At 51.4% G+C, this 14,482-nt stretch overlaps 1 protein-coding gene across 1 annotated transcript; it reads left to right on the forward strand.

The window, feature by feature from the left end:
* Positions 1–843: 843 nt before the first annotated feature.
* Positions 844–13,432, forward strand: LOC125431632 (disintegrin and metalloproteinase domain-containing protein 9-like). Its single transcript, XM_048494614.1, has 8 exons — positions 844–945; positions 3,266–3,449; positions 4,354–4,431; positions 6,463–6,574; positions 8,319–8,409; positions 11,569–11,614; positions 12,790–12,864; positions 13,203–13,432. The coding sequence occupies exons 1-7, from the start codon at positions 881–883 to the stop codon at positions 12,862–12,864; spliced, it is 651 nt and encodes a 216-aa protein (XP_048350571.1). The 5' UTR covers positions 844–880; the 3' UTR covers positions 13,203–13,432.
* The last annotated feature ends 1,050 nt before the right edge of the window (positions 13,433–14,482 follow it).

Consider the following 14,482-nt stretch of genomic DNA (forward strand, 5'->3'; position numbering starts at 1 on the left):
CCTCCCCCTCCGCCTCCTCCTCCTCCTCCTCCTTCTTTGACCAAAGGATTGCTTCTCCCCATTCCCAGCCACTCCCCATTCGAGAGGGGTGGGTGGTTCAATCTATTTTGTTGTCGTCTCCAGTGAGAGATTCTCATCTTTCCAAGGCTAGTAAAGATCTTTCCTGACCCAAGACCCCGGTAAACCTCTGCCTATCACAACATACCCTGAGCGAGTGCAAGTGAGAACTCTTCCCATTTTCTCTGTTAGCCAACAAGATATGAAATCCCTGCATGTGGGCTCGAGGCCATTAGTTGAATGAGTATCGCTGAGGAAAACTATTCTTGTCTCACAAGCCCGGCTGCTTTTCTTGTCCATAAAAAAAATGCATATTTGTTTTGCCCATGCCGTTTGCCCAGAGGTGGGATCCAGCAGGTTCTCACAGGTTCCCGAGAGTAGGTTACTAATTATTTCTGTGTGCCGAGAGGGGGTTACTAATGGGTGATTTTGCCACGTGATTTTTGCCTTAGTTACGCCCCTCCTCTCAGCAGTAGCGCGCAGAACTTGAAGCAGTCTAGCAGGAGGTGCACCGGCGTGCGTGGCAGCCTGCGCCTGCGTGCACTCATTTCCCGCCCAAGGACTGGCGCAGCGGCTGCATCCTTGCCACAGCCCCGCCCAGGAATGCCCTGCCCCAGTCGTGCCCGCCCCTGCCCCGTCGTGCCCCGCCCAGCCCCATTGGCGCTACGCCACAGTTTGAATCCCACCACCATGGGAACCTGTTACTAAAATTTTTGGATCCCACCACTGCGTTTGCCCCCCTTCCTTGATTCCTGCCCTCCCCTTTTCTCTCCGATTTACAGATTCCAAACGCGCTCCGTTGAGTTGCTTCAGGAAAGTGAACATGCGAGGCGACCGGACCGGCAATTGCGGCGAGGGGAATCTCGGTTACAAGAAATGTGAAGAAGAGTACGTTGCGTCTGTGGAGCCATCAGATTGACTAGCACTAGCTCTTGTACTGGGGAGAGAAGTCAGTTAAATATTCATTTTATCTTTTCGTTTTTGTATTTATGTCCTGCTTCTCTCCTCAGTGGGGATTCACGACTGCTTAGAACACAGGTGTCAAACTCGCAGCCCTCCAGATGTTATGGACTACAGTTCCCATCATCCCCTGCTAGAATATGCTGGCAGGGGATGATGGGAACTGTAGTCCATAACATCTGGAGGGCCACGAGTTTGACACCTATGGCTTAGAAGGTCTTTCTCCTCTGCTTTGTTTCCTCACAAAAACCACCCTGGTGAGGTAGGCTCGGCTGAGAGCGTGGACTGGCCCCAGGTCAGCCAGTGAGATTCCGTGGTCGAAGTGGGGGTTCAGACCTAGGATCTGGGAGACCCTGGCTCAGAAAATCCCAACTCTGTCATGAAAGTTCACCGGGTAACCCTCAGGCCGCCTTCTCTCTCAGCCTAACCTGCTTCACGTGAGGATAGAGAAGGGGGGAAAGATGTAAGCAACGTTGTGTTCCCGTTGGGAAGAAAACGTGGGGCATAACAATCTAAATAAATGTGAAGGGCCTCTACCATGTTATCTTTGGCCCTTTCCCCACTTACCTTAAGCCCCGCACTACTCTCCTCAAGTAGCGTGGGGTCCCCCGGCACTCCCCACTACAGGGGCGGCGACAACGCAGCCGCCCCGCCGCTGCCGCTCTTGCGCCCCTTCAGCGCGCGGCATCCCTGGCGCTCCTCGAAACAGCGCCTTTTGATGACCGTCGTGGGGACGCCCGGGCGTGTGCCAGAGAAGCCGAGCGCTGAGAGTAGCGCGCAGCAAAGGGCAGCAAAGGTAAGTGGGGAAACGCCCTTCGATAACACTTAGCAGGTAAGGAAATCCCACCCAAAGAAGAGCCCCCTAGTAAATCTGCAGTTCACCAATAGGGAGGCTGGACCAGAGGTGTACCGGCCTTAACCAGCGTCTCGGAACAAGGCCTTGTTTTGCAACCCTCCCCCCCACGCCCCTGGTCTCTGATAGAGGGTGTGCAAAAACAAGGCCTTGCTTGCGGCAGGCTCTTGGCCCGATGCTCGCTGCTGTTGCCCCTCCACCTCTATTGGAGGCTGCGCCTGCTCAGGGCCTCCAATAGAGGGAGGCGTGTAGCAGCAGCTGGCCTAGGCCAGGCCCCTGCTGGCTGCTTCTGGTATTGCATCGGCTGCTGCCAGGCTGCCCCCCCCACCTCCATTGAAGGCCACAGGTGGCTCAGGTAGGTGCCGCAGTGGTGGGCCAGCTGCCTTCCCTGGCCTCCTAGGGTGGGGCGGGGTGGGGAACCAGCTTGTAAACATGGCGAACAGCTTGGCCAGCAAGCAGCACCCTGGCACAGGCGGAGCTGACAGGCGCCGGCCAGGCTGCTGTGCCGTGGGAGAGGCCGGGCGCGGGGACCAGGCTGGCACCATGCACCCCCCCATATGCCGAAATGGCACGCGCCCAGGGACATGGGTTACCCCATGTTCCCATTAGCAATACGCCACTGGGGTAGACTCATGTTAACAACCCCAGTCTTGCTCAATGAAGGTAATCACAGCAGCAGTGGCGTAGGAGGTTAAGAGCTCGTGTATCTAATCTGGAGGAACCAGGTTCAATTCCCAGCTCTGCCGCCTGAGCTGTGGAGGCTTATCTGGGGAATTCAGATTAGCCTGGGCACTCCCACACACGCCAGCTGGGTGACCTTGGGCTAGTCACAGCTTCTCGGAGCTCTCTCAGCCCCACCTACCTCACAGGGTGTTTGTTGTGAGGGGGGAAGGGCAAGGAGATTGTCAGCCCCTTTGAGTCTCCTGCAGGAGAGAAAGGGAGGATATAAATCCAAACTCCTCCTCCTCCTCCTCCTCCTCCTCCTCCTCTTCTTCTTCTTCTTCTTCTTCTTTTTCTTTTTCTTTTCTTCTTCTTCTTTTAGAAGCAGAATAGGAAAGCAGAGGACTGTATTGTCTAAACTGAGCACAAGGCAATGGGCAAAAGATTATATCCCCCAGCAGAGACCTCTCGGACCCTTTTCTTCTACTTTCACTACTTTTCTTCGACCTTTTTAATTGTCCTCCCCTGAACCCGTTCCAGCTTGTCAATCTCCTTCCTGAATTGCGGTGCCCAGAACTGAACACAGTATTCCAGGTGAGGTCTAACCAATGCAGAATAGAGAGGGACAATTGAATCCCTCGATCCAGACACTATACTCCTATTGATACAGCCCAGAATCGCATTGGCTTTCTTGGCTGCCGCGTCACTCTGCTGACTCTTGATTTGTTCTTGCAGACATGTACTCTGTGGAAGGATCCAGTGCACAAATATTGAGAGGATCCCACTGCTTTCCACCAACCAAGCCATCCTGCAGACACCAGTAGGCAATATCTTGTGCTGGGGTATAGGATTTCACAAAGGGCTGGATGTAAGCGATATCGGAGTCACACCAGATGGATCCTCGTGTGGTGCAGGGAAGGTAACTCAATGAGGAAAGTCAAATTTAACCGACAGTAAGGCCCCTTCCGCACACGCAAAATAATGCATTTTCAAACCACTTTCACAACTGTTATTGATACAGCCCAGAATCGCATTGGCTTTCTTGGCTGCCGCATCACACTGCTGACTCTTGATTTGTTCTTGATTTGGGACTCTTTAGTTTGCAGAGGAGGCGGCTGAGGGGGGATATGATTGAAGTCTACAAAATTATGCATGGGGTAGAAAATGTTGACAGAGAGAAATTTTTCTCTCTTTCTCACAATACTAGAACCAGGGGGCATTCATTGAAAATGCTGGGGGGAAGAATTAGGACTCAATAAAAGGAAACACTTCTTCACGCTATAGCGCATGTGATTGGTGTTTGGAATAATGCTGCCACAGGAGGGGGTGGATGGCCACTAACCTGGATAGCTTTAAAAGGGGCTTGGACAGATTTATGGAGGAGAAGTCGATTTATGGCTACCAATCTTGATCCTCCTTGATCTGAGATTGCAAATGCCTTAACAGTCCAGGTGATTGGGAGCAACAGCCGCAGAAGGCCATTGCGTTCACATCCTACATGTGAGCTCCCAAAGGCACCTGGTGGGCCACTGCGAGTAGCAGAGAGCTGGACTAGATGGACTCTGGTCTGATCCAGCTGGCTTGTTCTTATGTTCTTATGTTTGCAAGTGGATTTTGCTATTCTGTACTGCTTCAAAGAGCACTGAAAACAGTTTGAAAGTGCATTATTCTGCATGTGCGGAATGAGCCTAAGATTCTTCTGACTGTTGTAATCTGCCTGGAACCCTGGAAAGACAGCCAGGAAATTTAAAAAAACACACAAAATAAATTCAGGCCTCCCTGTCGTCAGTGCACCGTTTAACGTTTCATGCATTCTCTTCCAGATATGCATCAATGGATCCTGCGTTAACATTGGAATTGTGAACTCCAACTGTGATTCCAGCAAATGTCACAACAGAGGGGTGAGCTGCCAAATCATTTACATCCCCAGGGGTTTGTGTTGAACGTTTTGTGAGCATAGTTGGGTCAACTGTAGGCCCTTTTAGGCCCTTTACATCTGGGCCGTTTGTCACCTAATGGGGCTCGCCGTTCCTCCCTCTTGGGGAGAGGACTTTGAAAATCGAGTTGCTGGACACCATTTATATTTATACTTGCATTTACTACATTAGTATTGGTCAAGAAGTTTTACTGTTCTTATCGCTGCTTTTAAAAGTTTTTAGTTATTAGTTATTTTATGGTTGTATCATGTTTATATGTTGTACACCGCCCGGAGCCCCCCGGGGATAGGGTGGTATAAAAGTCTAAAGTAAGTATGTATGTATGTATGTATGTATGTATGTATGTATGTATGTACGGACGGACGGACGGACGGACGGATGGATTTTTCCAATTTGTAGAGATGCCTGGATAACTGGTTGTTGTGGTCTGGGCTGTGTGGCTGTGGTCTGTTAGTTTTAGAAGAAGAAGAAGAAGAAGAAGAAGAAGAAGAAGAAGAAGAAGAAGAAGAAGAAGAAGAAGAAGAAGAAGAAGAGGGGGGAGGAGGAGGAGGAGGAGGAGGAGGAGGAGGAGGAGGGGGAGGGGGAGGAGGAGGAGGAGGAGGAGGAGGAGGAGGAGGAGGAGGAGGAGGAGGAAGAGGAGGAGGAGGAGGAGGAGGAGGAGGAGGAGGAGGAGGAGGAGGAGGAGGAGGAGGAGGAGGAGGAGGAGGAGGAGGAGGAGTTTGGATTTATATTCCCCCTCCTTTCTCTCCTGTAAGGAGACTCAAAGGGGTCTACAATCTCCTCCCCCCCCCCACAATAAACACCCTGAGAGGTTGGTGGGGCTGAGAGAGCTGTGTTGTACTCCAGTGGCATACCGCCCACATCCCTGGGCACACACCTTTTGTCCCTGGGCGCACACCTCTTGGTCACATAGCTGAGTCCCTGGGCCCGGCCTCTCCCACAGCGCGGCAACCCAGCCAGCGCCCGGTAGCGTGGAGACATGTTATTGTGGTATTGTACCCCAGTGGCGTACCGCCCATATCCCCGGATGCACACTTTTTGTCCCCGGGCACATACCTTTTGGTCATGTGGGGGGGGGGGGCATAGGGTCCCTACGCCTGGCCTCTCCTGCGGTGTGGCAACCCTGGCCCAGCCACACAGCGTGGGGGCCTCTCCCCCGCTAGGGGATCACGCTGGTGTTGTCAAAACACCTTTCTGTTTATTTGCAGTTAAAAGCTGCCCTGGTTCAGGGCTAGCCACAACATTCACTAGCATACTTTCAAAAGAGAAAAAGTTACTGTATTTCTATTTGCCTGCTTACCGAGACTACTTCTGAACATCCCACGTTAGCCATTTACTTTCCATATGTATAACCCTAGGCAGCCCTAGGAAAGCCATTGGCTGTTAACTATTTAGAATTGCTCTCACACAACCACCCTATGAGGCAAGGAAGACTGTAGCTTGCTCTTCACCCTCCCCAGTTCTTGCATGAAGGTGGAAAAGCCCCCTGAAAGTCAAAGAAGTGGGAAGAAAATTGCTCACATATTGCTTTCCTTCCAACGCTGGTGTTGTGCAGTTGTACCAGCGTCGAGGCTGGGCCCTGCCGCACAGCCAGGAGTCCCCTTTACAAAGGGGGTACTCTGGCCTCCTGCCCTCCCCAACCTCCCTGCTGACAGGAAGGGCAGGAGCCGGCTCACCTGAGCCGCCCGCCAGAGCCACTGCCATAAGTGAGTAAGGTGTGGGAGGGGCGTGGGATGGGGGGGGGGCGCTTGACCAGGTGTTGCCCCAGTTGCCATCCCCCCGATCTGCCTCTGTTGTACCCTGTTGAGGCCCCACCCCTCCCCAAACCCATCTCTCCCCAGGCTCCACCCCCACATTTCCAGCAATTTCCCAGTCTGGAATTGAACCCTCTGGCAGGTGCACCCATGAACACGGGCCTTCCAGCTACCCACCTGCGCTCATGAAGTGCGTGATGCTCATTGGCTGCCTCCTGCTTGTCCCCTGGGTGCATTTCAGGTGTGCAACAACCGGAGGAACTGCCACTGTGAGTACGGGTGGGCCCCTCCCTTCTGCAGGGGCAAAGGGTACGGAGGAAGCATCGACAGCGGGCCCCCTCCAGAATACAACCGTGAGTATCACGATAGGCCGAACTTGTTTGCTCTCCATTTTCCTTCCCCGGGGCCATCCCAATTTTGACTCTGCTTTCACGGGCTGCGTCATTTTCCACCTACTTGCAGCTGCTGAGCTAGTAGCCTGAGGTGTTGTCTCGAACAGTTTGAGAAGCGTATTGGTCAAGAAGAAGAAGAAGAAGAGTTTGGATTTATATCCCCCCTTTCTCTCCTGCAGGAGACTCAAAGGGGCTGACAATCTCCTTGCCCTTCCCCCCTCACAACAAACACCCTGTGAGGTAGGTGGAGCTGAGAGAGCTCCGAGAAGCTGTGACTAGCCCAAGGTCACCCAGCTGGCGTGTGTGGGAGTGCACAGGCTAATCTGAATTCCCCAGAGAAGCCTCCACAGCTCAGGCGGCAGAGCTGGGAATCAAACCCGGTTCCTCCAGATTAGATACACGAGCTCTTAACCTCCTACGCCACTGCTGCTCTCTGGGAAGGCGCTGCTACAAGCCGATCCGTTTCAGATCCAGCTTGACCAGGGTCCAGATCTGGTCTGATCAGTTTTGGCCTCCGGAGGTCTGAGGCAGTAGAGGCCTCGGTCTCAATCCTGGCTTGGAAGAGTGTCCTCTCTTGCAACCCTCATGCACACAGACGCACAAACATTTTGTGTTTGTTACCAAATGGGGAACAGCCCAGGGGGGCTCTATTCCTGGTGGTGAAGAAGAAGAGTTTGGATTTATATTCCCCCTTTCCTCCCTTTAGGGAGACTCAAAGGGGCTGACAATCTCCTTTCCCTTCCCCCACCCCACAACAAGTACCCTGTGAGGTGGGTGGGGCTGAGAGAGCTCCGAAGAACTGTGACTAGCCCAAGACCACCCAGCTGGCGTGTGCTGGAGTGCACAAGCTACTCTGGTTCACCAGATAAGCCTCCACAGCTCAAGTGGCAGAGCGGTGAATCAAACCCAGTTCTCCAGATTACAGCGCACCTGTTCTTAACCACTACACCACGCTGGCTCTCTGAAGTTTGCAGCAGCTAAAGGCCCAAGTTTGGTAGGCTGTGCTGGAAAAGAAAGAATTGATTTCTTGGCAGCATCAGGGAAGAAGAAAGCCGCAGCGAAGTCCAGAGTGCTGAAGTATGTAATGCTGAAGGGTAGATGGTGATTCCCACACACATATTGGGGAGCTCTCTGATGTGTGTTCATTGAGCGCTCTGGGACCACTCGCCTGTCTCTTTCACATGTCCTGTTTCCATGCACATTTGCTGCAGAAAGTGTGAGGCTGTTCACAGTCTGACCCTTCCTTGGTGCAGTGGTGGGGGATCACACTCACGGGAAGAGCTTCCTGCCTCGTATTTGTGCGCGTGGGGCAGGTGTAACGAACTAGCAAAGTCCAGGCAAAAGCAACCATCAACAGTTCTTTATTGAGCTGTCATTCTTAGTCAGAAACAGGCAATGCAAGAACTGAAACCCAATTCTCGATCAGCAGCTTTTACAGGGTAGCAGACAGGCTCCCGCCAAAAAGAGAGTAAACAAAGCAGGATTTCACACGGGGTTTCACACAGGCTCGCAAGCAAGTGAGAGATAACCAAAACAGCGAAATTCCCCTTCCCAGGCGTTAAGCCATGAGTTTCCAGCGGGAACCTTTTCAAGGCCAGATAGCACACACACACACACACCACCTTACATTAGGACACACACCCCACACACACTTGCAGCCTTCAAGATGGACAGGCTTAAATAAGCTTTCTTTCTCTATTTCCAGCTCCTGCAAACATCATAATAGGCTCCACAATTGGGCTACTCTTTATTTTGCTGATCCTTGCGCTGATTAAGAAACACATATTGCCTTCCTGGTAAGTCAAATCTCCTTTACCTTATACTGTATGGTCACTGTACTGGATCACGTTCAGAGTTTCGGTAATGACCTTTAAGGCTCTGAGTGGTCTTGGACCTGCATACCTGCGGGACCACCGTTCAGAGTTTTGGTAATGACCTTTAAGGCTGTGAGCGGTCTTGGACCTGCATACCTGCGGGACCGCCTCTCCCCATATTTCCCCTCAAGGCCCCTCCGCTCGTCGGAGGAAAATTTGCTGGTGGTCCCTGGCCCTAAAGATATCCGGCTGGCCGCTAACCCTTTACGACTCTGGCCCCTACCTGGTGGAACAGGCTCTCCAGGGACATCAGGGCCCTGCGGGACTGGAATTGTTTCCGCAGGGCCTGTAAAATGGAGCTGTTCCGCCAGGGCTTTATATATCTGGCCAGCCGGGTCTGAACTGCTAGTGGCCTCACCGGGAACATATAAGGGTTTGAGTTGTTGCCATCCATTGTAACTGTTGTTTTGCTGATTTTATGCTGCTTATGCTCTTACGGCCGCAGCAGTGGCGTAGGAGGTTAAGAGCTCGTGTATCTAATCTGGAGGAACCGGGTTTGATTCCCAGCTCTGCCGCCTGAGCTGTGGAGGCTTATCTGGGGAATTCAGATTAGCCTGGGCACTCCCACACACGCCAGCTGGGTGACCTTGGGCTAGTCACAGCTTCTCGGAGCTCTCTCAGCCCCACCTACCTCAGAGGTTGTTTGTTGTGAGGAGGGAAGGGCAAGGAGATTGTAAGCCCCTTTGAGTCTCCTGCAGGAGAGAAAGGGGGGATATAAATCCAAATTCTTATTCCTCTTCCTCCTCCTCCTCCTCCTCTTCTTCTTCTTCTTCTGTTTTTATATTATTGTCGTTCACTGCCCTGAGCCCTGCGGGGAAGGGCGGGTTATAAGTTGAAAGATAAATAAACTGTGGGAGAGCAAAGCTTATTTTCAAAGCCGTCTGCCTTGGGTTGCCTCAAACAGCCTCCCTCGTGGTCCTTTAGGAGGGAAGGAAGAAGGTTGCTTTGTAGTCCGTTGTCGGCTCTGTGATGAGAAAACCACTCCGTCCGTGCTGACCTTTTGCAGTTATCCCAGTCTGAGGTTATTGAATTCAGCAGGTAGACTGAAGATACTCTGCCCAGAAACAGTTACAAAACCTGAGCCCAATAGGAAATATAAATTAGCAAAATGTAATGTGAAGCACCAAAAGGTATTCCATGCGATTAATAATAATAATAATAAGAGTTTGGATTTATATCCCACCTTTCTCTCCTGTAAGGGGGCTCAAGGTGACTTACAAGCTCCTTTTCCTTCCTCTCCCCACAACTGACACTTTGTGAGGCAGTTGGGGTTGAGAGAGTTCAGAGAGAACTGTGACTGGCCCATGGTCACCCAGCAGGAATGTAGGAGTGCAGAAACACATCTGGTTCACCAGATAAACCTCTGCCACTCAGGTGGAGGAGTGGGGACTCAAACCCGGTTCTCCAAATTAGAATCCACCTGCTCTTAACCACTACACTACACCACTAAGTTTACAAAGCCCTCTACTCATGCGCAGCCTGCAGACGTACAAGGTTTGCTCTGCTCTGCAACTAGAGATGCATAGCAGAAAATAGCATACTACACTTGATCCCAAGTATATCCATTAAATACAGTATCTAGAGCAGTGATGGTGAACCTTTTCGAGACAGAGTGCCAAAATTGCAACCCAAAACCTATCGCAAAGTGCCACCACGGCAATTTAACTGAATATTGAGGTTTTAGTTTAGAAAAAATGGTTGTCTCCAAGGCGCACGTTATTCGGGAGTAAGCTTGGTGAAGCAACCGTGCAACGCCTCAAATGGGTGAATCATGACCCTAGGAGGGTTTACTCAGAAGTAAGCCCCATTGCCAGCAACTGAGCTTACTCCCAGGTAAAGGATCGTGCCCAGGCCAGCCGTGTGCGTGTGTGTGGGGGTGGGTGGGTGATTTTCCATCATCCCCACATGACGAACTCTGTACACGCGTGCCCACAGAAAGGGCTCTGAGTGCCACCAAAATCTGGCAAGCAGCGCTAGGTTCTGCCACCATGATCTAGAGAGAGGAATCGCTTTTGATATGCTGGAACAGCTGGAAAATTTTTCCAGAATCTACATATAACGCACTGGTAATTGCTAAGAAAGCTGATGAAGGGGCTTCAACCCCACAAAATGAGGATTTTGGAAGAGTGACTTTGTTTTTTTCCTTCAATTCCTTCTGGTGGGTACTTCACTTCACCAAGAATGATGCTGTATTTCATGGATGTACTTGGGCTCTTGTGTACCCTGTCATTTCTGTTACACATTTCTAGCTGTAGAGCAGGGAAGGCCTCGTATCTCCCCAGGCTGTGCATGAGCAGACTGCTTTATAATCACACAGAGTATATTTTGGCATTTCACGCTAAATTTTACTGGTTCATATTTCCTGCTGGGTTTCACATTAAATTTTGCGAGTTTGCATTTCCTGTTGGTGCAGTTTTTGAAACGGTTTATGATTTTTGCAGTGGCGTAGCGCCAAGGGGAAGGTGTGTCCGCACGATGCACCAGGGGTGCGCTGGTGCGGGGATGTGGTGGGGGCGTTCCGGGGCGTGGCAGGGGCGTGGGGCGCACGCATGCCCCAGGCGCTGTTCCCCCTTGCTCTGGCCCTGGATTTTTGTTCTCCATCCAAATCCGAGTTTTGTATGTAACTCTGTCCAGGACTGCATTCTCTGTTAATCGGCATGTTTTATTGGATTAGAAGAAGAAGAAGAGTTTGGATTTATATCCCCCCTTTCTCTTCTGTAGGAGACTCAAAGGGGCTTACAATCTCCTTGCCCTTCCCCCCTCACAACAAGCACCCTGTGAGGTGGGTGGGGCTGAGAGAGCTCCGAGAAGCTGTGACTAGCCCAAGGTCACCCAGCTGGCATGTGTGGGAGTGCACAGGCTAATCTGAATTCCCCAGATAAGCCTCCACAACTCAAGCGGCAAAGCAGGGAATCAAACCTGGTTCCTCCAGATCAGAGTGCACCTGCTCTTAGCCACTGCTCTTAGCCACTATGCCACTGCTGCAATTAGGTAATGCCTGGACATGCTTTCAATTATTTCTGGACAGTGCAGTCCAGATGCTTGAATGCCCTCCAACCTCTCCGTATTTAACTTCAATAGGTTGACCAGGGAAGAAGCACAAGAGGATTCTGAGCTAGACAACACCGTAAGTGCCCCAAAACACTTTTGGGTGTGACAGTGTCAGGGTCTGGTGCTCCAGTCAATAATTGAGACTCAGGAAAGGTTCAAGAGCTTTATTGGACTGTGTCAAGACCTTAGCTGTAGAAAGCCAGAGCTGAAGTCCCAATAGCAAGGCTTTGTTTTTGACCCAGGAATGGCTGCAGCTGGCTCACCAGCCAAAGCTGGTGGCCGGTACTTTGTTTATCTAACTGGAGGTCTGGGCCCAGCAGCGCCACAAGCCAGGGACCTTTAGGGGAAATGCCACCCCCATCCAGAACAGAGACCCCTCAATACCCATGCCGGTTCTTCCACCCAGCAGTAGCACTAACATCTTGTGTGGATTAAGCTTTGGTTAATCCCGCCTAGACTGACAAAATGACCCGATAGCCCGGAATCCCACAACACCCAGCAAGCTTTGGCCTACCCCTGTTTCCCCGAATATAAGACATCCCCGGAAAATAAGACATAGTAGAGGTTTTGCTGAAGTGCGAAATATAAGGCATCCCCCAAAAAGTAAGATCCTGTCATGAAAGTCCTTTGTTTGATGGCATGCCTGACGAACAGAATATGGAAATATAAGACATCCCCTGAAAATAAGACATAGCGCATCTTTGGGAGCAAAAATTAATATAAGACGCTGTCTTATATTCGGGGAAACACGGTATTAGCCCCCATCCAGAGGCGTATCTAGGGGAAATGTAGCTCGGTGCAAAATCTAAGTTTTACACCCCCCGCCTCCCACCACGTATGGGCGGCTGCCTTCCCCCACAACCAAACAACTTTTTTGCACCAGGTCTTGAAGACAGTGTATGGACCCGGGGGGAAAAAAGGAGGGGTGGGGGGTGATTTTCCGTCACCCCCACATGACTAAATGGCCCCTGCCCGGGGACATTTGGTCCCTATGTTCCCCTGGGTGGCATGCCCCTGCCCGTATCCTTTCCAAGCCTGCGTCCAGATACCCGAATACTGGGCAGGTGGATATATCCCAGCCCCTCCAGGTGCCTGCTTGTAAGGATTTTAATGCCTCCTCCAGAATAACGCCTGGAGAGGTCTGAGTCAGGACAGGGCAAAAGGAGAGAGACGTGGGCGGCCCCTTGTTCTTCCAGCTCCCTCTGCAGTTCAGCTGGGGAGGGTGTTTCAAGCCTGCTTCCTTGATCCTAGCTGCAGCCAGTCCAGGAGGACAGTCTGGAGGAAGAAGCACCGCCCCTCCAGGACCCCACAGAAACGACAACCTAGGCAAGTTTCCAAGCATCATATTCCCCTATCTGAAATTTAGGATTGCCAGACTCCAGGGGATCTTCTGGAATGACAACCGACGTCCAGATGACAGAGATCCGTTCCCCTGGAGAAAAGGGCGGCTTTGGAGGGTGGGCTCTAGCCCTCCCTAAAATCTGACCCGCCCCCCCCAAATCTCCAGGTGTTTCCCAACCCAGAGTTGGCAACCCTACCTAGAGCAGCAAGCCTCTCTTCTTCTGGGCCCTTCCTGTGACACTTGCTACGCTGTCCTGTCCCACACCCCGAAGCAGCTCCCCTGAGCAAGCCAACGGGAGTAACGCTCACTTCTTATCTTTTAGGAGACGGTACGAAAGATAATGCCGGCTGGCCCCTTCCGCTCTGCGCCAAAGTCACCGGTTCGAGGCTGCATTTTCACAAACGAAGAGAATGTTCCTTGGAGGAGGAGGGGGCAGTGACATCCCACCCCCACCCCCTTTTGCCAGTCATACCTTGGTCTCTTGCTAGGGGATCTCCTTGCTCTGCTTATGTTTCTTTGAAAACTGCATCCGTCACTCCCAGTAATCACAGGTTGCAGCCAGTTCTGAGAAGGAAATACAATGTGCTTGTGGTTTCTCCAGTCGCGGTTCTTAACAGTCCTTTATGAATCGGGTCTCTGTGTATGTGTTGGGTTTTTAATACCCTGCTTTTTTCCAGCTTTAAGGAGTCTCAATGTGATTTAGATTCATCGAGTTGGAAGAGACCTCAAGGGCCATCAAATCCAATCCCCTGCAATGCAGGAACACACAAGCTAAGCACTCCTCTCAGATGGCCATCCAGCCTCTTTAAAAACCTCCAAAGAAGGAGACTCCACCACACTCCGAGGCAGTGAATTCCACTGTCGAACAGCCCTGACAGTCAGAAAGTTCTTCCTAATGTTTAGGTGGAATCTCTTTTCCTGCACCTTGATGGCCACTAACCTGGATAGCTTTAAAAGGGGCTTGGATAGATTTATGGAGAAGTCGATTTATGGCTACCAATCTTGATCCTCTTTGATCTGAGATTGCAAATGCCTTAGCAGACCAGATGCTCAGGAGCAGCAGCAGCAGCAGGCCATTGCTTTCACATCCTGCATGTGAGCTCCCAAAGGCATCTGGTGGGCCACTGCGAGTAGCAGAGAGCTGGACTAGATGGACTCTGGTCTGATCCAGCTGGCTTGTTCTTATGAATCCATTACTCTGTGTTCCAGTCTCTGAGGCAGCAGAAAGCAAGCTTGCTCCCTCTTCGACATGGCATCCCTTCAAATATTTAAACATGGCTACCATGTCACCCCTTAATCTACACTTCTCCAGGCTAAACATCCCCAGCTCCCTCTCTAGGTAATGGTAATAAGCAAGCTGTTACAGTTCTTGGGTTGCCTCCAAGGTCAGCCCCATGTAGATTTTACTGCAGTAGTCTAATCTTGATATTACGGTGGCATGGATCCGGGTGATTAGGCGGGCTGAGTCAAGACAGGGGCCATCTTCCAGGTTTGGCGAAATCGGAACAAGGGTTTTCTCTTTTTTTTGCTGCAGCGTTTGACTCGGCTTCTCCAGCAGTAATGCTGACCCCTGTTGTAACCCCCACGCTGTTATCCAGGTCG

This window comes from Sphaerodactylus townsendi, linkage group LG04, assembly GCF_021028975.2.
Source record: "Sphaerodactylus townsendi isolate TG3544 linkage group LG04, MPM_Stown_v2.3, whole genome shotgun sequence".
In the NCBI taxonomy this organism is placed as follows: Eukaryota; Metazoa; Chordata; class Lepidosauria; order Squamata; family Sphaerodactylidae; genus Sphaerodactylus; species Sphaerodactylus townsendi.